Genomic DNA, 25,675 nt, shown 5'->3' with positions numbered 1-25,675 from the left:
ATAATTTATCTCATTGATTATAAGTTTTTATTGGTTCAAAATCAAACCTTACATCTCTATATGTATAAAATAAAATAAAATAAAATAAAATACATAATTTATCAGGTTGGGTCAACTACCATTTAATCAAATATTTATTAACAATATTATATTTCATCATGCTAAACGAAGAGTTAAGAGGATATAACAACTCATTAAATCTAGAAAACTCCTTCCTTATAAACAATAAACCCAAACAACTTATTGGGCCCCCAAAATAATCGACGCCCATTTACCCCTACACCTAGCTGCTCCCTTTGCATTCTCCTCTCTAGCCGAACTCTTTTGATTCGTATATTCTTATTAAAGCCAATGCTCCTCTCGTGTCGATTCTGATCGGGTTGTAACCCATTCAAGTCCATCTGATATGCATTTGTATCTGATATGTATCACGTTCTTGGCACGCCCCGCCTAATATACCGTGCCCACATCTCAAGGCTCGTTAAGAACGGCCTCATCGACCAAGCCATCAACCTGTTCGACGAAATGACTCAATCAGATTGCCGGGTCTTCGGCATCGACTATAACCGTTTCATTGGCGTCCTCATTCGTCATTCCCGTTTCGACTTAGCTGAATACTACTACTTCCAAATGTTCCCTCAGGGTTTCTCTTTAACCCCCTTCACCTACTCTCGTTTTATATCCGGTTTGTGCTCCGTGAAGAACTTGAATCTGGTTCAGCTTCTTTTGGATGACATGGATAAATTGAATTACGTTCCTGATATTTGGGCTTTTAACATCTATTTGAATCTTTTGTTTAGAGAGAAAAAGGTAGAGTTAGCTTTAGATGTTTTTTGTAGCATGGATAAGAAAGGGAGAGACCCGGATGTTGTAACGTATACAATAATGATCGATGGGATGTGTAAAGCGGGTAAGCTTGATAATGCGGTTGGTTTTTGGAGGGAAATGATTGGGAAAGGTTTTAAACCTGATAATAAAGCTTGTTGTGCGCTTGTCGTTTCATTGTGCGAAGGTCGGAAGGTTGATTTGGCGTATGAACTTGTTATTGAGGTGATTAAAGGTGGAAATATCAAGTTTAGTTCATTGCTCTACAATGCACTGATTAATGGGTTCTGTAGAATGAAGAGAATCGATAAGGCACAGGCGATAAAGCTGTTTATGACGAATAATGGGTGTGAGCCGGATTTGGCTACATATAATATTTTGTTGAATTATTGTTGTAATGAGCTTATGTTGGAGGAGGCTGAGAAGTTGATGAAGAAAATGGAGAGGAGCGGGATAGGACCTGATGTGTATAGTTATAACCAGATGATTAAGGGTCTTTGTAATGCTAATAGGCTGGATAAAGCATACTTATTGATGGTGAACAAGATGGAGGTGAATGGGTTGGTTGATGCTGTTTCTTATAATACCATTATCAAAGCATTTTGCAACGGTGGTCATGCTAGAAAAGCTTACAAGCTTTTTGAGGAAATGGGTAGGAAGGGGATCGCACCTGATGTGGCGACATTCACAACTCTTATAAAGGCTTTTCTTAATGAAGGTAGTTTCGGTGCAGCTCAAGAACTTATTGATTATATGTCAAGGATGCGTCTGTTGCCTGATCGTATTTTCTATACTACAATTATTGACCACCTATGCAAAAGTGGGAAAGTTGAAAGGGCTTGTTGTATTTTTGATGACATGATAATGCAGGGAGTTAATCCTGATGTGATTTCATACAATGCCCTCATAAATGGGTTTTGCAAGTCTAACAGAGTAACTGAAGCTTTACATCTATATGAGGAAATGCAGACTAAAGGATTCTCTCCAGATGAGACAACTTACAAATTGATAATTGGAGGGCTCATAAGGGAAAAGAATCTCTCTATGGCTTGCAAAGTATGGGATCAAATGATGGAGAAGGGTTTTACTCTTGATGGATCTGTTTCTGAGACACTGATCAATGCTATCCATTCAACAGACTCTGCATGAACATGGTAATATTTTGCATTTCAAATTCCAGCACTTACATCCATGTGTCTTTTGGATGGTTTCTTCTTCAGTTATGGAAATATTTGATTTTCTCTAAGAGCAGCACATGGTATTAATGAATTTTTTGAAACTACTAGTGCAATGCAATGCCATATTTCTTGATATCCTTCTGGAAACTGTTTCCAATTATACCATACCCTTGTTTGTACCACTTTTGTAAACTTAAGAATTAGCTACTGGACACTCTAAAATAACTTGATATGAAGTAGCTAGAAAACTTGAGATTTTGCATTGCAGGTAGAAATACCAATTGACATCTAGATCACAACAGTTGCATTGGTATGACATGCAATGGAATTATCATGTGGTATTTTATTATAAGTCACTGCGTTGCAACATCATTTTCAATTGCATGGCAATGTGAGACAATTTGATCCCGTGCTTGCACATTTTCTTGAAAGTTAACTGATTTATTTAAGAGCAGCTTAATGATGGTTATTGCTTCTCTAGAATGAATTATATGTCCCTGGTTGGCAGAGCATGAGTATTAGGTTGACTCTTGCCTCAGTTCTAGCAATAAAATTTTGTCTTTTTTCACATTTTCAGGTGAACGATTTGGTAATTGGTGTTGGGTAGCCATATGGATGGATTGTTTGGTATAAGCTTTTCTTATGACCCTCTATTCTTGCCACTGTTTTGCCCTTCCTGCTGACGCTTAGAAAATAAATCTCAGGTTTGAGCTGTTCGCTTTCTTGAATATATTTATAGACGAACTGTATACTAATATACTAGCAGAAAAAAATTCTACTTTTTTTTTTTTACAAATAAGAATGCTGCTAGGAAAAAATGGTATGTTGGCTATACCATTGGGGGAAGGTCCCTATATTTGAAGATCATCAACAAGTTTCAAGTATGACTGTATGAGACCATGGTTATATCATCAATATAAGTGACAACTATCCCATCGTATGGATTTATCTGTTCATACTCTCATCTATGTGTTCATCTCACCATTCAATACCTTTCTGTGCGCTTGTGTATTGCAGGGGAAACTCTGCCATTGCTTGAAATTGGACTAGGTTCTTTCAGAAGCTGTGAGCTCAAAATTGTATGTTACATCTATCTGAAACCAATAAATACTTTCTCCTCATGATTCTCATGTTTATTTGGCAATAGGGTAATCCGACTCTTCATTTCTTTTGAAATACCTTTGTCCAACATATTTGGACATGGGTACGTGAATATGACTCTAAGGACTCTTCAAATATATGGAAAAACTTTAAGAAACATCATGCCTATGTCGTGCATATTCCTATGCCTGAGTAACATAAATTTGGCATATTTAGACTCCCCCTGCCTAGTTTTTTCATCTTCTCAGCTTCAGCTGGAATCTGTCTCACTGTCAAATCTACATTGACCATTTGTAGTTTACCTTTGGGCAATGGAAAAGCAGGCAGGTGTCACGTTTATGGTAAGTTCTTTTAACTTTATTTAATCATTACCCTTTTACTGAAAATAATGCTGCATTTCATCTCATATCATGTAGTCATACCTATGGGTCTGTCTCGGCCATACCTTGGACGAGACATTCAGTAATTCCAGCCAGCCCAAATTACTATTTAATAATTAAATTTTCTTTGAATATATTTATAAAAGCATTTTTAATATTTAAATGAATAATAAATCGGGACCTTTGGGCCAAGCCTGGTCAAAATGGGTCTTGACCTTTGGACAGGGCTTGTTGCCATGCCCAAAAACTAAGTTAATGGCTTTCAAAACAGTATACCTAGGCAAAGTTCCAAGTAGCAAGAATCAAAGCCTCCCTTTACGTAGCATCTAGTAAAGGAATCATCAAAGAGTACTTGCTTCAGTTTTTGTTTGATTCTTTGCCTTGACATGAAGTTCCCATGGAGTTGATCGTTTTTCACTAATTACCCTGCTTCATCGCTTTGTTTGACTTCATTTCTAGTATATTCATATTACCAGAATGGCTCATCGACATGTTGAAACCAACCCACATTTTATCGAAGATCCTGACGGTACAACGCCCAAGCAACGCCATTATCTACTGCTACCTCACTGCCACGTCGTAGTCTCAACCGCCGTGTCCCGCTAAGGGATCCTGAAGATCAAGACCAACATCCTCATTCTCTCGGTCCATCTCCGGCAGAGCCACATCCTGAAAGCCAACATCACCTGCCATTACATGTCTGGGTGTTGCCACCAGTACAAAATGATGATCAACGCCCTCAATCACAACCACAACCCTCATCAATTCAAGGTCTGAACCCAAAAGAAATGCTGCAACCCCAGCTTCAAGACCATCCTAACTCATCATTGATAAGACCGCAGCGTGAAATCACTGAAGGTGACCAGTGCCACGGCAAGCATCCCCAAGAGCATCCTCCTCGCTCTAGTCCTTTTCTCCCAAGGGACCCTCAAACCAACCCTATAGCATGGCCTGCGGCAACAATCTGTGCAATTCTTTTGCTGATCATGATACTAGGAGGCCTAATCGTTCTCATAGTCTATCTCATCTATCGACCACATAGTCCACTGTTTGATCTCAACGGCGCCACCTTGAATGCAGCCTCTCTCGACATGGGTTATCTGCTCAATGTTGATGTTAGTCTACTGTCTAACTTCACAAATCCAAACAAGAAGGTGAACATCGATTTTAGTCACATGTATCTTGGTCTTTACTTTGAGAATTCCCTGATTTCTACTCAATACCTAGAGCCTTTCTCAGCTGCAAAAGGTGAGACCATGTTTGCAAATATTCATATGATAACCAGTCAGGTTAAGCTTTCAATGGAAGAAACAGTTCTGTTTCGGAACCAGATCGCGAACAATCAAGTGATGTTTACAGTCAAAGGGGTGTTCCGAGCTCGGTCAAAACTCGGAGGTTTATTTAAATATTCATATTGGTTGCGTGGTTATTGTGGCATCATAGTTTCAAGCCCTCCAACAGGGGTCTTAAGGGAGAGAAAATGCAGAACCAAACACTAATGAAGAATCCATATGTAATTATTTGTTTTATTTTACTCTTTTTTGTTTCAAAACTCAATGATAATGTAATTATTTGATTCGAATGTGGGAAGTGGTCATGACTAGGCCAGTGGACATATCTTGTTGCCATGCCCAAAAATAAATTTTATGGCTTGGAAAACAGTATATCTAGGCAAAACTCCAAGTAGCAAGAATCAATGCCTCCCTTAGGTAGTTTATGTTTGATTCTTTGCCTTTACGTGAAGTTTCCATGAAGCTGATTGATCCTCTTTTGACTAACTACCCTGCATCATCCCTTTGCTTTTACATAGTTCCATTCATATATGTTCATTATTAGAATAGCTTATCGGCATATTAAAACCATCATCCTACATTTTAATCGAAGTTCCTGATGAAACAATGCCCAGCAACGTAGTATCCACCGGATGTTTGTTGCCACGACTTGGTTACAACCAGTATCGAGACCGACATCCTAGCTCATCATCATCATCATCAATAAGACCGTGTGTCGAAATCGTCGAAGGTGAACAATGCCGCAGACACCCTTGTCACCATATTACGTTGTAAGGAACCAGCCTCTCAAACCCATCCTCTAATATTGTAAACATATTTAATAATAAATAATTATTTAAATTTAACTATACCTCTTATCATTTAAAAGTACAATAAAATTAATTATAGATTTTATCTTTTAAAAACACTATATTTAAAAAAAATCAATTGATGTGTAGAAAATTTTAAAATTTGTTATTTGAATACCTTGTTATTTTATATAATATTTAGTTATATAATGTAGAAAATTAGAAAAACAATGAAAGAAAATCCAATTAATTAAACACAAACCAAACTATCTCACTGGTTAAAAGGATGAATGTCATATATATAAATCACAAGTTTGAGCATCAACAATTGTAGAGTATTTAAGCTTTTCTGCAATAACATCAACATTGTAGAGTATGAGTTTTTTCTGCAATAACATCAACTGAACAAAGGCTCTGGAATCATCAACCATGTTTTGCTTCACAATATAACCTGAAATAGAAAAGGAACACATTTACAGGCAGTTTGGTAGAGTGAAATCAATTGAATGAATGAATAACGCTTGGGCAACCAATGATAGACGGCTCTTGCAGACTTGCATAACTCCTTTATTGATCACAATTTCTTTCAATCCAGGGCATCTCTCAATTGTTAAAACCTTAAGCTTTTGGAATCCTTCTAGGAAGCATAATCGATCTCCCAAATATGCATTTAGTAGTCCGAGTTCTCCAAGATTAGGCAATGCTTGGATGTGAGGGAGAAAATCATCCCTCAATCTAGACTCGCCTAGAGACAATCGCCTGAGGCTGTTGAGCGAGTTAAACCAGTGCGGTACCTTCTCCAATTTCCCAACTAATACAAGTTTCTCAAGAGCAGGGGGAGCTGATTCAAGTGCATCCATCTTCAGTTGCTCATCTTCATTACATAACTTCACCCCTAAGGATCGAAGGTGTATCATTTTTGCAATGGCTGAGCATAAATAGTTCACATTAGTTTCCTTCACATTGGTAAGGTGAAGCCTTCTCAATTGTACCATCTTGCTGAGTTGTTTGATAAAATCGCCTCTTACTTCCACAAAGGTCAAACATGTAAGTTGCTTAGCAAACGGATGTTGGATGGAACTACCGGGCCAAACGCACCGTCAGATGCAGTGCAACCATAAGCAATAAGATATCGGAGATTTTTCAGCTTCACAATTCCTGCAGGAAGCTCTTTGATTTGAGTCTCCTTCATAACTAGAGACTGTAAATTATAAAGCTTCCCGATGGATTTCGGAAGCTCTTTCAGTTGAGTTCTTGTTAGGTTAAGATATCTCAAATTGAATAAATTCATCAGTTCATCTGGGAGTTCCTTGATTAGAATGTCTTCCAAATCCAACACTCTCATCAATTTAAAACCAGATGGCAGTCTATTGAAGGAAGATTTAGAGGTTTCATCCACAGCAAAAACAAACAATGATCGAACTCGAGATAGTGCAGTCTCGCTTGCAGCTTTCATCTCTTTCTCCTTTGCTTCAATTGACCAACGACGGATTCCACCATCTTCTACTTCTTCTTTCCCATCAGATCTGGCAGCACACTTTATGGATTTTGATATGGAAACAGAAAACTCCCGCAAAATGTCGTGCATCTTCAACGCTCTGGGCCTCCCTGATTCATTCCTCCTCTCAACTTGAAGCAAGCCTCTACAAATCAACTCGGATAGGTATCTCTCTGCAACAACTTCTGGAAGTGTTTCTTTTAGCGGTTCAACAAAGCCTTCAGCCATCCAAAGTCTAATGAGCCTTTTACGTCTAATCTCATAATCTTCTGGGAATATGCAACAATATAAGAAACATTGTTCATGTGTGTAAGACAAATCATGGTAGCTAAGCAATGAAATATACTTGAGCCTTTCAAAATATGTATCATTTTCGCTTAGCTCCTGATTTAAGTTGTCATAAACTCCATTCCATCCGGCAATCGAGCTCTTGGAAGCCATCAAACCGCCCAAGGCCACAATAGCTAATGGCAAGCCTTGACATTCTGCAACCAGCTTTCTTGCTGAAGGTTCAAGATATGGTGGGCATTGTCCACCTTTCCAACAAAAGCTTTCTTGCAAAAAGAGTCGTACTCTCTTCAAACGGTAAGTGTTTAAGAGGAAAGATGTGTTTTACAACTCCAAATTCAAAGGAAGTAATGTCATCCTTCCGTGTAGTAAGCAAGATCCGGCTTCCATTCATATTGGCAGGAAGTGCTATGCTGATATCTTGCCACAAATTAGTGCTCCAAACATCATCAACCACAATTAGATACCTCCTTGGCTGCAAGAAGTTCAGCAGTGCCTCCACCAAATCTCGATAACTCATGGAGTCTAGGTTGATCACTGGATCCACTTTTTCTTTTGCCTTGCCTAGAGCTCTTTTATGATGCATTTGAATAGTTCTGTGACAATATATTGTTGTGAGACAGTGATCCAAGCACAACAATCAAAATGTTGCTTGACAACTTGTTTGTTGAAAGCGTTGGCGACGAGAGTTGTTTTACCTAGACCGCCCATCCCAACCACAGAAATCACGATCCTTTGAAGCTCTTCATCCAACAGCCATCTCAGTAACTCATTTTTGCCTTGTCGATTCCATCAAGATCGACATCTTTAAAAAGAGAGTAGATTCACTCAGATTCTTCACCAAGTTGTTACGATGATATTCTCCTCGAATTTGCTTATCAGATTTTCTTGATTATGATCGAGAAATAGGATATCATTGGTTTCTCTCTGCAATGCTTTTGATTCTTTTTTGTAACTGGACAGCTATTCGATGCCTGAACAATAAAGTTTTGGGAAAATGAATAAGCTTCAAGAAAAACCTGGTGGGTTTACCCCTCCATTGTTGTTGCTTGTTGAAGTGGAACATGAATTCGTCGACCACGTCTTCAACTTCATAGGCAATGTCTCTAACGATTGCGACTCATTGTTTATCGGTTTCAGAGATGGGTACTACTCCTAGGCTTCTGTCAACATCCTCAAGGAAAGTTGTAATGGCCTTGAGCTCAAGCTTGATTTCATCAATTTCAGCTCCAACCTCTGCCAGCAAGTAAGCTTCAGTTTCTAATACAGAGATGAGCTTGCCTGTTATGGGATCAAGAGAGCTTGATAACTCCGTTGCTTCCAATTCCGAAGGAGGAGAATGATGTTGAAAGGCTCGACAGGTATCAGATCTTCTATATGTATATCTCTGCAAATGACATAAATAAAGTATCAGATTGATTATAATCACAAACCTTAAAAAAGCTTTTAGACTTGGCTTGAATTCTAACATGTGGTTGGGTGAGAATAAGAGCAATTATTGCAGAGATTTAGTTGAAAGTAAAAGGTTAGGTCTTTTAGGTCTTTAGTGAATGTATGGATTAACCTAGTAGGAGACATGAAAGTGATTTACCACCATTTTTATATTTGACTTGATTAAGATTGGTTATTTCTTTAATATTTTATATTTACCAAACCAAATGAGTTTGAATAAAAATTTGTTTGATTGGTTATTTCTTTTATATTTTATATTTTATATTTACCCAACTGTGCCACACTTCAAACCAAAACAAAGCAAAATAAAAAAAATCAAAAGACAAAGCAATAAAGAACAGCAACAGACACAATTCAAATTATTCATGTTTAACCTTTCGAGAAGAACAACTAGATAAATGGAGGCTTAAAACTAAACAGAACTTGAACTCGTAACTTCATCCAAAAATTAACATGTTAAGGTCAAAGGTGTGTAAATTCTCAACAGGGTGAAAGCGAGTAATTTAGATGATTACACATGTCAAAGAAGAGGAGCTACATGTTTAGCAAATGAAAACACCAGGCAAACAAGGGCAACTTTGAGTGCCAGCTTTTTACTCACCTGGCTAGGCTACTGGTGTATGTCACACCGGCAAGCAGAAGGATAAAAAATATATGCCCTACATATGTTGAAGAAGAGTTACCTTGGAGTACGATATATGCTTTGGGACGGTGTAAATGCAAGCTCTTTGTAGCTCAGCAACAAGTGCATCCATCGCTTGTGGGAACTCGACAAACAAGGATTATTTCTATATATTAATTTTTATTTTGATTAGACTGATTGATTAAAACATAATTTAATAAAGTTTGAAAAAAAGAAAAGAAAATATGCATTATAATAGAACACCAATTAAACTCAATCTTATAACAAAGTTTTGAGAGAATGATGATAGCGAATAATATTATCCAAACCAAGGAACCATATTAGCAACAAATATAGAAAGATGCCAATGTTACAGAATGATCAAAACATTATTCAAAACATAAAACATAATCCCTGGGCTTTTTCTGCAACAACTGAACAAAGACTCTGGAATTGGGTTTTATTCAAAGCATAAAACATAATCTCTGGTCTCTAGTGGGAGACATGAAATTTATTTATTTTGATCAATATGAAAGTGATTTATTAGTATAATAAAGGATAACTTACACTAATACTCATTCAATGTTTAGAGTGCTTTCACTTTGATCATCGAAATAAATAAATAAATCATTGGAGTTACTGTCGTAATAAAAACTTTCATTTTAGTTATTAAATCGTTAAATCATTAACGTTAAAAAACTCTAAAAAACCTAATGACTACCGTTATTAAAGGTGTCACTACAAGAAATTTTTATTGTTTCAACAAAATTATTTATCACTAAAAGTACTAAATTTGTCATGATATATTTATTCTGACCAATTTTATTTTGTTGCCATGTTTATTAGAACAACCTTGTCATGTAAAGTATATTGTGACAAAATTGTGTTCGTTACCGTTGTATAATATTTATTGTAACAATGAAATTTCGTTACTATAATTAATTTATCATAATAAAATATTTGTCACAATTAATTAGCTATTTCGTCACGAGAAGTACATTTTGTCATAACTAACTTGTATTTAAACATCAAATATAAAAGGTTTTTGTGACGAAAATACATAAGGCAACAAAAATTATTGTCGCATTTGCTATTTCGTCACTAAATGTAACTTACATAGACAAAATATTTGTTAAAATAAAATAATTGTTTTAACACAAAAAGTAAATTTCATCACAATTAAGTTAAATTATAACATTAATTCGTCACTAAATGTAACTTACATAGACAAAATATTTGTTAAAATAAAATAATTATTTTAACACAAAAAGTAAATTTCATCACAATTAAGTTAAATTATAACATTAAACAAAAAAAGATTTTTGTGACAAAAAGACGTATTAAACAAAATTTATTTTCTCACTACTTTTATTTCATTACTAAATATTTTTTATAACTTTTTACTGTGACTAAATAATTTTATTACAATTTGTTATTGTGAAAGAATATTATTTGTCACAATTTTTTATAATGAGAAATTAATATTCGTTATAAATTGTTATTTTGATTAAATAAATTTGTCACAATTTTTTATTTTGACAAAATATTAGGACGAAATAAGTTCGACATAACTTTTTACTTTGACTAAATTTAACGTGTTATTGTGACTAAATCATTTGTTACAATTTGTTATTGTGAAAGAATATTATTTGTCACAAATACTTACCAACTTGATTAACATCAATCATGCTCTACATCAGTTATGTTAAGCCATATTTGGCTAGCATACGGTACTTTCCATCAGGAATGTAAGGAAAATTGGCAACCACTCTGAGCTATTAAAACATTCTGAATATAATAGAAGGAACAGTAGCAGAAGGGGATATTGTAGCCCAATATTTTCATTGATATGAAAAACAAAATTTAGGTAAAAGATAAGTGCTCCAAAGCATTGTCTTATGTAAAAGACCTAAGATTCAATAGAGAAAATAGGTTTGATCCAGTTTAAACTCTGAATATGCATGAACTACTATGGAGGAAATCATCTTCAAATCAGATACTGGTTTCTTAATGTAAACCAACCTATGGGGAATCCATTATTGGCCGATTCAATAAGGGCAGCATCAACAATGTCCTTGAGATGGATGGCCTTAGGGCCTCTTTTAACAGCATTACAAGTAATAACAACTTTTGGTTGGCAGTCCACTATTCGTAGGGCAAGAGAATCTGAAGAAAATCCAGTAAATACAACTTGAAAAGGAAAAGGAGTTGGGAATTTATTCAATAATAAAAAATACAAATTAACAAAATAATCTCTTATGGTATAGTAAATTGTTTCACATTGTTCATCTTATTTATGTGCAAGAAGGGGTGCGTACCGAGTGAACTGCACCAATGCGAGGACAGGCGAGCATGGTAATCGGGTGTTCCAAAACATATGCAAATAAACAATAAGAGCATCACCCTTCTTAACTCCAATACTTTTCAGGTAGTTAGCGAGCTGCAGAGAAGACGACAATAAATCAGATGTGATTCCAATTGAAGAAGTTGTAAAATGCGGAGAATTAATATAAAGTTGAAGAAACCGGCAAACTCGGTGCAGTGGCTGGGAGTAAGTTAAATGGGCATCAAAGCCAGGTTCATTGGATTCCCAGTAAAGGGCGATTTTGTCTCCAAGCCCAACATCGATGTTTCTGTCTAAGCAATTGTAGCATATATTGGTGATCCCGCCTTTGAACCATTGGCAAAACCCCAAAAATAAAGTAATCCAATCAGCGTTGACTTTAATGCTAAACTAAATAAATCCAAAAAAAAAAAGAAAGAAAGAAAGAACAAGGATAGAGAGAAATACCTCGATCTTGATATTTTCTTTATTGACATCGAGATTCTCATAATTGACATCGAGATTCTCAGAGTAGACCTGATCTCTCCATTTTTGCTTCCAATAGAACTCCGATAAGGCAATGTCTGACCAAAATCCAGCGGGATCCTCTATTGACTTTTTGTACATCTCCAGATACTGATCTCATCTCGCCCCCCAAAGACAATTCCGTCAAACTCATCGATACAAATGCTAGTGAAGTTCAAAATAAATCCACCTGAAAAATAACCGAAAACAAAAGGATAAATCCCTTGTATACTACGAAGCATTTTAATGTAGCCCTATTTTTCACTTACCCTGACATTTTTCAAAACACCATTTTTTAAAACACCATTAGTATACTACGAAGAATGACCTTGAAACCCTAGAGAGAGAGTCTGCAGCGGCTGTTGACAGAGAAATGGAAAAGGGTTTAGCAAAAGTGAAATACTTTATTTTTCAGCATTTTAATGGGTCAATTGGGCTGATATTCTCCTTTTGGGTTTTATGGCTGATTATCTACTCGGTAAAAGTTCAACTCGGGTTAACTATACTCGAGATCTTAATGAGCTGAGTCGAATAAAATTTAACTCGATTCATAAGTTCGCGAGCAGCTCGTTAATATTTTAATAATTTTTAGTAGTTATTTTAAAAAACTATTTCATTCAAAGATTACTAGTTTACTAGTAGATAAATTTGACATAAATTTTTATTTTGGCTAAATTTATTATGTTTAGTACCTCTATTTCATCTTTTTCAAATGACTCAACAGTAATAATTATATTTTATCATTATAATCAAAATGTATAACTACGAACATATTTTTTCATAAAAAACTAAAATCATTTATTAATTAAAAAATATTTTTTTGTTATACTTTTTCTATAACAATAACTATATAACATTTTTGGCACAAAAAAAGGCAGAATGTTTATGATAATATAATTTTTCATAATGATTAAAATATGTAACTACAAAAATAATTGATTACAAAAAACTTGAATTTTATTATCTGATGTGATAATATTTTTTATAACAATAACTATAAATTATAATTACAAAACTTATCAATATAACTTTTTGAAACAAAAAAATTGGAGAAAATATTTATCACAATATATGTTATCACTATAATTAAAATTTATAATTACAAGTATAATTTGTCACAAAAATATGAATACCATTATTTTTTGTGACAATGTTTCTTGTAATAATTAAACACTTATACTTACAAAAATTGTTATTATATGATTTTTTTACGCAAACAAATATGGAGAATTTTTATGACAATATATTTTGTTACTATATAACATTTTGACACTAAAAATAGGGGAAAATGGTTTTGATAATATAATTTTTTATAATAATTAAAATATATAAGTACATAAATAATTAATTACAAAAAAACTTAAATTTTATTAGTTGATGTGATAATTTTTTTCTATAACAATAACTATAAATTATAATTATAAAAATTGTCAACTTTTGAAACAAAAAAGTGGAGAAAAATAGTTAGGACAATATATACTATCACTATAGCTAAAATTTATAACTACAAATATAATTTGTTACAAAAACGTGAATATCATTATTTTTTGTGGCAATGTTTTTGTAATAATTATTAACATTTATAGTTACAAAATTTGTCAATATATGACTTTTTGGCGCAAAAATATGGAGGAAATCTTTGTGACAATATATTTTGTCAATATAATTAAAACATATAATGACAAACACTGTTTTTTATTAAAAACTTGAATCTCATTATTTGTTGTAACAACTTTTTTTGTAACAATAATTATAACTTTAGCTACAAATCATGTCACTATATGATTTTGTTTTTGTACAAAAAATTGGAGATAATCATTTATGACTATACATTTTGTCACTATAATTAAAATATATAATCACAAACAAAATTTGTCACAACAAATCTAAATCTCATTATTTGTTGTGACAATTTTTTCTGTCATAGTTACTAAAACTTTTAGTTACAAAATTTTTCACTACATGCCTTTAATTTGGAGTAAAAAAATTGGAGGGAAACATTTGTGACAAAAATTCGTAATAAAATTTATTTTGTTACCACATGTTACACATGTTTGCTAATTGTGACAAATTATTATGAAGATTTTAACTTTTGTCATAATTGTATATCTTTTTTTAATCTAATGTGACGATTATTTATTTTGTCACCAAAAAGCTACTAATAGTGACAAAATTAATTTTGACAAAATTAAATTTGTCACAATAATAGAAATTTCTTGTAGTGTGTGTAAATGCTTAACAGGGTGAAAGCAAGTAATTTGGATGATTACACATGTCAAAGAAGAGGAGCTACATGTTTAACAAAAGAAAACACTGGGGAAACCAGGGTAAGTTTGAGTGCCAGCTTTTAACTCATCTGGGTAGGCTAACTAGTGTATGGAACATCGGCAAGCAAAATAATAAAAAAATATGCCCTACATATGTTGAAGAAGAGTTACCTTTGAGTATCATGTATGCTTTGGGACAGTGTAAAGGCAAGCTCATTGTAGCTTAGCAACAAGTGCATCCATCGCTTGTGGGAACTGGGCAAACAAGGATTATTTCTATGTTAATCATAATTTCCCATTTTAAGATCAGTGGGAAGGAAGCCCTGGATTTAGAAACAATGATGATAGCAAATAATATTTATCCAAACCAAGAAACCAATAGCAACATATATAGAAGGATGTCAATTTTACAGAATGAACAAAACACAATATTCTTTGAAACATAAAACATAAGCCCTGGGCTTTATTCTGCAACAACAGCAACTGAACAATGGCTCTGGAATCATAAATCATGCTCTGCTTCACAATAACCTGAAATAGAATGAGAATACATTTTCGGGCAGTTAGGTAGAGTAAACTGAACGAATGAATATGACTTGGGCTATTGAATATATTGCTACTTACCCTGCAAGCATTTCATCCAAGCCATCTCGTTATATTGAATATGGCTTCAGTGCCTTCTTGTCTACCTAACACGATGGCTGTGATTGTTTGTCGATCCATCCCTTTTGATTTGCATATTTTCTGAATAAGATCAGGCGACACGTTACACAAAAAAACTTTGTTTAGATCAGGTAGACTTTCCCAACCATGTGGCAGTGTCGTGAACTCGTGGCATTCAACGATATTTAGCTTTTAAAGAGCAGACATCACTCCTTTGTCGATCACAATTTCTTTCAATTGAGGGCAAGCGACAATTTTTAAAATCTTAAGATTTTGGAATCCTTCAAGGAAGTATAATCGCTCTCCTTCATATGCATTTAGTAGTTCAAGTTCTCTAAGATTAGGCAATGCTTGGATGTGAGGGAGAAAATCATCCCTCAATCTAGACCAATATAAATCCAAGCCTGTGAGGTTGTCTAGTGAGTTAAACCATTGTGGTACCTTCTCCAATTTCCCAAATAGTGCAAGTTTCTGAAGGTCAGGGGGAACTGATTTAAGAGCTTCCATCTTCACTTGCTCATCTTCATTACATGATTTAACCCTTAAGGATTGAAGCTGCATCATTTTTCCAATGGCAAAGCACAAGTTTTCCTCATCAGTTTCCTTCAAATTAATAACGTCAAGGTCTCTCACTTGAGTCAATTTGCTGAGTTGTTTGATGAAATCACCTCTTGATTCCACAGCCATCAAAACTTGTAAGTTGTCTAGTAAACAAATGTTGGACGGAACTACTGGGCCAAACCAATAGTCAAATGCGGTTGGTTTTTCTGCATTGTAACCATAAGCAACAAGATATCGAAGATTTTTCAGCTTCACAATTCCTGAAGGAAGCTCTTTTATTTGAGTCTCTTTCATAATTAGAGACTGTAAATTGTAAAGCTTGCCGATGGATTTCGGAAGCTCTTTCACTTGAGTTCTTGTCAGGTTAAGATATCTCAAATTGAATAAATCCACCAATTCATCTGGGAGTTCCTTGATTGGAATGTCTTCCAAATCCAACACTCCCATCAATTTAAAACCAGAGGGCAGTCTATTGACGGAAGATTTAGAGGTTTCATTGACGGCAAAAACAAACAATGAACAAACCCGAGATAGTGCAGTCTTCCTTGTAGCTTTCATCTCATTCCCCTTTGCTTCAATTGAACAACGACGGATTCCATCGTCTTCCACTTCTTCTTTCCCATCAGATTTGGCAACAAACTTTATGGATTTTGATATGGAAACAGAAAACTCCCGCAAAATGTCATGCATCTTAAATGCTTTGGGCCTCCCTGATGGATTCCTGCTCTCAACTTGAAGCAAGCCTCTGCAAATCAACTCAGATATGTATCTCTCTGCAACAACTTCTGGGAGTGTTTCTTTTAACGGTTCAACAAAGCCTTCAGCCATCCAAAGTCTAATGAGCCTTTTCTGTTTAATCTCATAATCTTCTGGGAATATGCAACAGTATTGGAAACATTGCTTAAGTGTGTAAGACAAATCATGGTAGCTAAGCAATGAAATATACTTGAGCCTTTCAAAATATGCATCGTTTTAGCTTAGCTCCCGATTTTAGTTGTTATAAACTCCATTCCATTCAACAATAAAACTTTTGGAAGCCATCAAACTGCCCAAGGCCACAATAGCTAATGGCAAGCCTTGACATTTTGCAACCAAATTTCTTGCTGAAGATTCAAGATATGGTGGGCATTGTCCACCTTTGCCAACAAAAGCTTTCTTGCAAAAAAGGGTCATACTCTCTTCAAACGGTAAGTGTTTAAGCGGAAAGATGTGCTTTACAACTCCAAATTCAAAAGATGCAACATCTTCCTTCCGTGTAGTAAGCAAGATTCGGCTTCCATTCATATTGGCAGGAAGTGCTATGCTGATATCTTGCCATAAATTAGTGTTCCAAACATCATCAACCACAATTAGATACCTCCTTGGCTGCAAGAAGTTCACCAGTGCCTCCACCAAATCTCGATAACTCATGGAGTCTAGGTTGATCAATGGATCCATTTTTTCTTTTGCCTTGCCGTAGAGCTCTTTGATGATGCATTTGAATGGCTCTGTGACAACATATTGTTGTGAGACAGTGATCCAGGCACGACAATCGAAATGTTGCTTAATAACTTGCCTGTTGAAAGTGTTGGCGACGAGAGTTGTTTTACCTATACCGCCCATCCCGACCACAGAAATCACGGTCCTTTGAAGCTCTTGATCCATCAGACATCCCAGTAACTCAGTTTGTGCCTTATTGATTCCAACAAGATCTTCATCTTTAAAAAATAGAGTAGATTCACTCAGATTCTTCACCCAGTTGTTATGATATTGTCCTCTCATTTGCTCATCAGATTGTCTTGATCCTGACAAAGAAACCCGGTATCGTTGATTTCTCTCTGCAATGCTTTTGATCCTCTTGTTGATGTCATGTAACTGGAGGGCTTCTCGATGCTTGACCAACAGATGCTTGGGAAAATGAATAAGCTTCAAGAAAAACCTGGAGGTTTTACCCCTCCAATGTTGTTGCTTGTTGAAGTGGTACATGAATTCGTCGACAACGTCTTCAACTTGGTAGGCAATGTCTCTCACGCTTTCGACCCTTTGTTTATCGGTTTCAGAGATGGGTACTCCTAGGCTTGTGTCAGCAGCATCCTCAAGGAAAGCTCTAATGGCCTTGAGCTCAAGCTTGATTTCATCGATTTCAGCTACAACCTCTGCCAGCAACGAGGCTTCGTTTTCTAAAACGGAAACGACCTTGCCCATTATGGGATCAAGAGAGATTGATAACTCCATTGTTTCCAATTCCAAAGGAACAGAATGGTGTTGAAATCAAAATTTTCAAGGAGAGAAAGGCTTGACAGATATCAGATTTCTTTATATATCACTACAAATGAAAAACCAGTTGCTCTTTCATTTCCATTTCTTGTATCACTAATAAATAAAAGCTAAAAGCTATGACATAAATAAAGTAGCAGATTGATTATAATCACAAACCTTAAAAGAATTTAGACACAGACAGCTTGAATTCAAACCTGTGGTTGGATAAGAAGATGAAAATTACCAATTATTGCAGAGATTTAGTTGAAAATCAACGGAGGGCCTTTTAGGACTGGATGACCACCATTGATCTTTGGTGAGAGACAGTGATTTATTTATTTATTTGATCAAATAGTGAAAGTGATTTATTAGTATAATTGAAGCTAAACTACACTAATAGTCGTTGAATTTTTAGACTGCTCTCACTTTGGACACCCAAATCGAAATTTTTTCATTAGATTTAATTTTGTAATAAAAACTTTCATTCTAATCGTTAAATCATTAATGACAATTGTCATGACATGTTGAAAAACTCTAAAAAATCTTATGACTACCATCATCAATTATGTCGTCGTTGGTTGATTTCTCCGGTTGAAAAGATTATTGAACTACTCTTATTCTTCTTTCGGTTAAAACTCATCGAAAAATCTTCAAATTTTATTTAATATAAATGTCTGACATATCGATTTTTATTTTAAATATAATAAATTATACTATATAAAAATATTCAAATACAGTATGAGCATAAGAATCTTAACCCGTATGAAATAGAATAGCTTTGTACTCGTATGTGCCTTTGGACAACTCTTTGCAAATGATTTCTCAGCTTGATTCGCTCAGAAGTAATTTCTATTGTGTTGATAATAGGACGGGGCCTGATAATCCGAATCCGGCACCATTACACTCGACAGCAAAGAACCCTGCAAAGTCCTTCCCTCCGGTTCTTTAAGGAATTTCTTGTCTTCCAAGTAGGATTGAATTTCGGCCATAATCGGCCTCAGCTCGGGATCTTCTTGGGATCTCAAGGCACTTAGAAAGTTCTCCAAGACGATGTTCAGCAATTTCATGAACTGGGATTTGAATTTTCTGTAGAGAGCAAAGCCTGCCATCTGTAGAAACAAATATATCTATCGTTAATCCAACAGAAATTTATATCTCAGTGAGCACGTTAGCTCCGTATTAGTTTTATCAGTCCTAAATTTCCAGTATGATGCAAAAAGTAAACCGAGAGAAATCTTACTTGTAGGAATGCGTTCAAAGCCACAGCAGTATAATTATTGGCAGGGAGTGCATTTAGGAATCTAGCAAGCCATGCCCAACCTTCCTTTAGACCATGAACATTTTGGCGACCCTCGGTCTGCCATTAATGAAACATCCCGGTTAGCAGGTTCGTTTTTAGTGAGTCATTATGCTACAACCATAAGAACAAAAGCATCCATATGCATTATAAGGAGTGAAACAAAACTTTCTTTTGGATATGACCATTGACGTACCTGAACCAGTGCCCCATACAGCTTCATGTAAGATTCCAGCCGTTTCAGATAGTCCTTTTTACTTTCAATCTTCCCATCGTCCTCTCGGAATCCAAGAACCTTCCAATAAGCTTCTTTGGATTCAAATACGGACTGAAATAGAAAATAACTTAGAGTTACATATAACAGTAGTGGCGGCAGCAAAAAGAACAGGGGAGAGGCACACCAGGTACAACTAGATAAATAGAGGCTTAAAACTAAACAGACCCTGAACTCAAAATTTCAGCCAAAAATTAACATGTAAAGGTCAAAGGCTTAACAGGGTGAAAGTGAATAATTTAGATGATTACACACGTCAAAAAAGTGGAGCCACATGTTTAACAAATGAAAACACTGGGGAAACAAGAGCAAGTTTGAGTGCCAGCTTTTTACTCATCTAGATAGGCTAACTATTGTATGGCACAACGGCATGCAATAGGATAAAAATATATGCCCTATATATGTTGAAAAAGAGTTACCTTGGAGTATGATATATGCTTTGGGACGGTGTAAATGCAAGCTCTTTGTAGCTCAGCAACAAGTACATCCATTGCTTGTGGGAACTGGGAAAACAAGGATTATTTCTATGTTAAAATCAAATTTTCCGACTTCAAGATCAGTGGGAAGCCTCCACCCCTCCCAAACCCAAAAACAAAAGGAACTATAAAAGATCTACCTGTGATGTTACAAGGACAATGACATACCCACAGGCAAAGGGAGAATTATCAGGGCTTTCACAGTGAGAAACTACCTGAAGTGTCAACAACAGAAATGCACGTCCATAACCATAAGGATTTTCAAATACAATCTGGAAGCAGAATAATTATTTGTTGCGGTCAAAACATTAAAGAACTACAATTGTTGATCCGCTGACAGATAATATAGATTTGAGATTCGAGACTGAATTAATTCCACACATGTCATGGCTACATTACTTGGTTATTTCATTAGAGAATTGGGCAGTTTCTCTAAGTTATGTGTATTTGGTTTCATCTTAAAAGATTATATTAGCTTTCAATGTGGAACCAGATTCGAACTTTGTCTTTTTAATGGTTAAGACTTTTTGTACATGCTCTTGAGAATGACGTATCATTTAGAGCTGAACAATTGTCATTACCTTCTTAGCAAAAGATGCAATGCTTATGGTTTGAGGGCAACCAGGATTGTTGAAAATCTTACAAGCTCACTAGCTTTTGTGCTGCAAAAGATTGTTCACATTTAGAGTTATCAATCTAACAGCATCACGGAACTTTGGACACTAAAATTCTACTTGAAACAAACACAAGTCAAGATGCAGAAAAATATAACAAACTTGACAGAGTAACTACCACAAAATTTAACACAACCAACTTACCTAACATTATCTTTAGTACCCCTTATTTGTCTTATCAACCTACCAATATGCCTTTCGGTGCTGCCAAAATCCTAAAAACACACAACATTGGTTAACCAATTGATTGATGCATACAAACAAATTGAGACGCTGAAATAAATTCAGTTCCAAATACTATAATACAAATAGAGAAAATATGTTAACAAATCTAAAGCACTTTCAATGATATAATACAAATTCGAAACTCACATATCAACATAATGACCCTGTTTTTTTTTCCTAGTAATTTTACATTGTACATTTTTTGATAAGTACGAAAACAATAATTTACCTCCCAAATTTATAATTTCAACAATATCCTAAATGTAAGTAGTTTGCAGTTCAATACCAGAAAATGAAGGAAAGTAGGATTTACAAAATATTTATAAACTTACAAGGTAACAGAACCCAAAGTTGCAGATCAAACATAGATGGAAGGAATACCTGATTTAAACTTGATCTCAGTGATTGGTTTATTTCTTCCAACTCTTTTAATTTTTGCATCCTTTCCCTCTCTAGATTTAAAGCACTCCCTGCAGACCTGAGCATATTACCTGACACGTTGACAGTTAGCCCGGATAAATTATAGACGTGAGAGACACATTGATGTACTGCCTAGAACAAAAATATTGTTTTCTAGAACAAAGAAACACACATACATCTACATTTACAAGAGGCATGCCGGTGATGAAATCTATGAAGTGCAAAAACTCAGACAAAATATGGAAAGCATAAAGAATATGTCTAGAAACTAGCAACCATTCATTAGAAACATGGATAGCAATGAAATTACAAGAACAGAGCCACAGAGGTCTTGTATGGTCCGTGTGTTTCAGTTCAGGGTTCTATAAGTATGTTCATTAGCAAATATGCACGTAAGTTTTTAAACTGGAAAAAAAACGAACATACCTGCTGATTGTGATTTATTTGTTTCATCATTTTCAGATCCCTTGGGCTGAGCAATTAAAGCTCCCGAACTAGTAGCACTGGGGCCTCCTAAAGCTGCCGTTTGTGGCACTTTAGAAGTAGTAGCTTTTGGGGTTTTAGCTGCTTCCTTTTCTGCAGCTTCTTTTGCTGCTATCCTCTCAGCTTCCAAAGCAATTCTATTGGCTTCCTCAGCTTTAAGTTTAGCCTGCACCTAATATATAAATTTCTTAATCATAAAGGAATATCCTTGAAATAAGAAATCCTATAAAATGGAAATAGTTTCTAAAAGGATTAAAGTAATGAAAATATATATGTTTCTAGAAAAACAAAATGCATCTACAAGTAAATAATATTTCTTCTAGAAAAATGGTTCACAAATGGTAGCAGAGAATAGATCTACTATCAGAAAAGCATAAGAACACCACCAAAAACTACACAAAAGAAATGCAAAATAACAAGACCATTTATCATACTGCTATTATTCTTATGTACTTATGCCATTAATGTGATCTTTAAAATATTAAGACAGGTTATAGAATTCTCCTTTTCTCTAAATCCGTCTTTACATGGATGTATGTCAATGAACCGAACCATTTAATTTGTCCTTTTTTTCTTTTTTTTCTTTGCCGCTGCAATGAAGCATAGCTCTCATATAACGAACAAAGAAAACACCAGCAAGGTGACAAGCAACATTGTTTGAAGTCTATAATAAGTAATAACCAAATCCTTTTGAAGTTCAATCAGACAAGTTTTCTTAAAAATTCAGTTACATGCATGACAACCTAGCAAAGGAGAGCTTCCACATCCTACAAACATCCAGTCAGTTCAAAAATTGAAGTTTGCACTAGTAACGTCCCTGTACCAAAAGGTGCAAGACCACAAATGCTAGAGGCCTAATAACTACATACTAGGGGGTTGTGCAAACAAACCTCTGCCTCTGCTTTGGCCTTTTCTTGGCGTAGTCTTACTTCCTGAAGAGCCTTTTCCCTTCTCTTTGCCTCCTCATGTGCTGCATCACTTCGTATTCGTCTTTCCTCAATTTGTGATTTGAATTCATGATCCCGCTGGACAGCAGTCAAGTGATTATCAAGTCCTTCTGCGCTGTAGTAATTTCATGAAATATTAAGAAATGGTTTCCAAAACAGCATGCCTATAATAGAACATCATGCAGCCTCAATAAAAAAAGGAAAAAGGCAGCAAGGGGGAGGATGGCAACAGGACCCAGTTCTGAAACTGTAATTCCATACTGAATATCTGAGTAAATAGCAATTTGAAACAGAAAACGCCTACTTACATTCTGCGTTGATACTGAACATCAAATTTCCTCTCCACTTCCCGCCTTGCTTCTCTATATTTCTCAACTTTATTATGTGCAGAGGAAGACTTTTCGTTCTCACTCGTCAAATCTATCTCTAATGCAGAGATTGCATTTCTAATTTCCTCCTGTAGTTAAGTCCATTTTAAATCCATATCATAATCCATAAATGAACTATAGAAAACAATGAGATACACATGAAACAAAAAGATCAAGTTCATAATGACCACAATATAAAAAACACAAAACTTGAGCTCTCTTCAAGATAAGTTAATTCGACAAACCTTAACTCCAAGATTATGCTCATTGGCTAACTCATATAAGGCACTCTCCACCAACCCCACCTCATTCATCAAGTAGGGTAGGACATCAAGACAAGGCCGCCAACCATCAGATTCATCGTCCCTGCTATTGAAAGTTAAACAATTTTACAAAAAAAAAAAAAGAAGCAATGAAAATTTATCTCTTTGATCAACAAATTAAAATAAATACTTCATATTTAACAAATAAAAACAAATGGGTTATACCTAATCCATACCTTAAATAAATTTCATCGCACTTAAATCCAGAAGCTTTCACTAAACCTCGATCATGATCATAAGCCTCCTCATTCTCACTCTCACTATCCTCAAACTCCTCATCAGATACTTTCATTACAAATGCATTTGAGCTTCTCTTGGTACTTTTTTCTCCATAAAATTCTCTATTTCATACATTAAAAGAAAAAATAACAAATTGTTTAATTCAACCGATACAATCACATAAAATACAAAGACGGAAAAGAAAAAAAAAATACCTTGATTTGGCTTTTGTAAAAGGCACAGGATCGGTAGAAGAAGAGATATTGAGCTTCTTTTCCAAGGCACCAAGCTCCGATAACAGAGTACTGAAACTCCAATCTGGGTCGGGTTCAAGACCGACTCCATTAACGGATTGAGGACACCGAATTTGCAATTTAACGACTTCCCTACAATATCATGTATTTTATAAGTCAACTTATCAAACAGAAATAACTGATTTCAATAAAAATGAGAAGAAATGGAAAGTTACATTCTGGTCTTGGGGACGTATTAAAACCCTAATGGTTCAATTGGGAAACGAAAAATAAGAGTAAAACCCTAAAATCCCCAAATTGTTGTTCTCCGAATTCCAAATTCCACGCGCCAAACTTTTTCAAGGCGTTTCTATTTTTCTTACAATCAGTCTCTTCTTGAGTTATATGGATCGGATCCAGATGATCCGTGGATCAACTTCAACGGTTAGATTTTTAACTTCCGTTTACGTGTATTAACATTTTGAGCCCGTTGGGGCATGGCCTAATTTCAAAACCAACTCATTTTAATGTTCAAAAATACATGTAAGTGAAATTTATGGAAAAAATATTATATCAACAATCACCTTATGTAGGACTACATACATTTATCAATATTTTTTGAGTTAAGTGCATCATAAGTCCCAAAACTATAGCTTTTATTTTAAATTGGTCCTTAAACTTTTGAATGTTCTAATTTCATTCTCAAACTATGACTTTCATTCTAACTTAGTCCCTATTCTTTTGAACATTCTAATTTGATCCCTAAACTATGACTTTTTTTTCTAAATTGGTCCCCAAACTTTTGAATATTACAATTTTATCTCTAAATTCATCCAAGTATGTAAAATTTCAACTATAGTTTAACCTAAATTTTATTTTTTTTCAAACATACAATAATGTAACTTGGCCTAATGATTTTATTAAGAAGGGATGTGATTAGTATATACATATAGTTTGGGATGCAATTTTAATGTTCAAAAAATTTGGGGACCAATTTATAATAAAGGTCATAATTGGGGATGAAATTGAAATGCTAAAAAGGTTGAGGACTAATTTAGAATGATAGTCGTAGTTTAAGAATGAAATTGGAACATTTAAAAGTTTATAGACCAATTTAAAATGAAGGTCGTACTTTGAAGACATGCGATGCAATTAACTCATATTTTTTCTAAATAAAAAGGCATTTTTTCTTATTTTATGAAAATTCTGACAGATTTTCATCCTCTTTAGATATAAAACTCTTACATACTTTTTATAGATTGATTATACATAATTTTTTATTTTTTATCAATGATTTTCCGTTAATTTTAAAAATATAACAATAGCCAACTATTATTTATCCTCTTTAAGGAATACTAAATTTTATACTATTAAAAATTTCAACTTACATTTTGGCTTAGCTTGCTTTGTATAGCAATTACCAAGCCTTTGTGTAGAAACAAAACAAAGAATATGAGTTGAAGCTTGAGAATGTTGGCGTCGGAGGTGACACAGATGCATGCATCTTTGTCCCTAACATCTGTCTGCATCATCAATTCCTTCATACGTACCTTCTTTTTCAGAACATGTCCGAACATGATCTTTACAATGCCTTAGCAAACCAATCATTATTATTTTGATCGAAAACATCATGGGTTCATGAATGTCAGAAAAATAAAATAATCAAAATCTACCTTATCCCAACATTATGATCTGAAACGTCAACGTTTTGTGCACATATTTAGTTACACCTTGC

The 25,675-nt window shown here is 34.8% G+C and overlaps 4 protein-coding genes across 12 annotated transcripts; 2 read left to right on the top strand and 2 right to left on the bottom strand.

Annotated features, from left to right (window-relative positions):
- The first annotated feature begins 306 nt into the window (after positions 1-306).
- On the top strand, positions 307-4,050 carry LOC120150496 (pentatricopeptide repeat-containing protein At1g13040, mitochondrial-like). 9 transcript variants are annotated; one of them, XR_005518536.1, is made up of 4 exons: positions 307-1,979; positions 2,581-3,082; positions 3,402-3,445; positions 3,961-4,050. XR_005518536.1 is itself a non-coding variant. In XM_039163184.1 (2 exons), exon 1 carries the CDS (start codon positions 424-426, stop codon positions 1,972-1,974), a length of 1,551 nt encoding a protein of 516 aa, XP_039019115.1. In that variant the 5' UTR covers positions 307-423; the 3' UTR covers positions 1,975-1,979; positions 3,021-3,233. The 9 variants fall into 9 exon arrangements, 2 of the variants coding, with proteins under 2 accessions (XP_039019115.1, XP_039019116.1); XR_005518537.1 differs by lacking the exons at positions 3,402-3,445; positions 3,961-4,050 and adding an exon at positions 3,353-3,382 and having other exon boundaries at positions 2,581-2,707; positions 3,021-3,082; XR_005518538.1 differs by lacking the exons at positions 3,402-3,445; positions 3,961-4,050 and adding an exon at positions 3,353-3,382 and having other exon boundaries at positions 2,581-2,707; positions 3,021-3,151.
- Positions 4,051-4,272: 222 nt separating this feature from the next.
- LOC120150623 (NDR1/HIN1-like protein 2) lies at positions 4,273-4,983 on the top strand. The gene has a single exon (XM_039163266.1). It carries the CDS (start codon positions 4,273-4,275, stop codon positions 4,981-4,983), a length of 711 nt encoding a protein of 236 aa, XP_039019197.1.
- Positions 4,984-5,930: 947 nt separating this feature from the next.
- On the bottom strand, positions 5,931-18,042 carry LOC120150494 (disease resistance protein RPM1-like). Its single transcript, XM_039163183.1, is given in 2 exon segments — positions 5,931-6,494; positions 15,780-18,042. Coding segments are annotated over 2 exon segments (2,655 nt in total). The 5' UTR covers positions 17,978-18,042; the 3' UTR covers positions 5,931-6,037.
- A 706-nt stretch (positions 18,043-18,748) lies between these two features.
- LOC120150325 (protein GLE1-like) lies at positions 18,749-24,277 on the bottom strand. Its single transcript, XM_039163018.1, is given in 16 exon segments — positions 18,749-19,110; positions 19,242-19,358; positions 19,495-19,626; positions 19,992-20,075; positions 20,189-20,263; positions 20,630-20,691; positions 20,694-20,710; positions 20,867-20,937; positions 21,329-21,438; positions 21,794-22,022; positions 22,741-22,912; positions 23,106-23,254; positions 23,411-23,531; positions 23,665-23,829; positions 23,923-24,093; positions 24,177-24,277. Coding segments are annotated over 16 exon segments (1,950 nt in total). The 5' UTR covers positions 24,179-24,277; the 3' UTR covers positions 18,749-18,837.
- Between the last annotated feature and the right edge of the window lie 1,398 nt (positions 24,278-25,675).

Source organism: Hibiscus syriacus, unplaced genomic scaffold, assembly GCF_006381635.1.
Source record: "Hibiscus syriacus cultivar Baekdansim isolate YM2019G1 unplaced genomic scaffold, ASM638163v2 tig00111022_pilon, whole genome shotgun sequence".
NCBI classification, from domain to species: Eukaryota; Viridiplantae; Streptophyta; class Magnoliopsida; order Malvales; family Malvaceae; genus Hibiscus; species Hibiscus syriacus.
This window is presented reverse-complemented; position numbering and strand designations above follow the sequence as displayed.

Excerpts from the sequence above, each read along its gene's own strand:
- LOC120150496 (XM_039163184.1), top strand. The coding sequence starts at position 424 with ATGTATCACGTTCTTGGCACGCCCCGCCTAATATACCGTGCCCACATC.
- LOC120150623 (XM_039163266.1), top strand. The coding sequence starts at position 4,273 with ATGCTGCAACCCCAGCTTCAAGACCATCCTAACTCATCATTGATAAGA.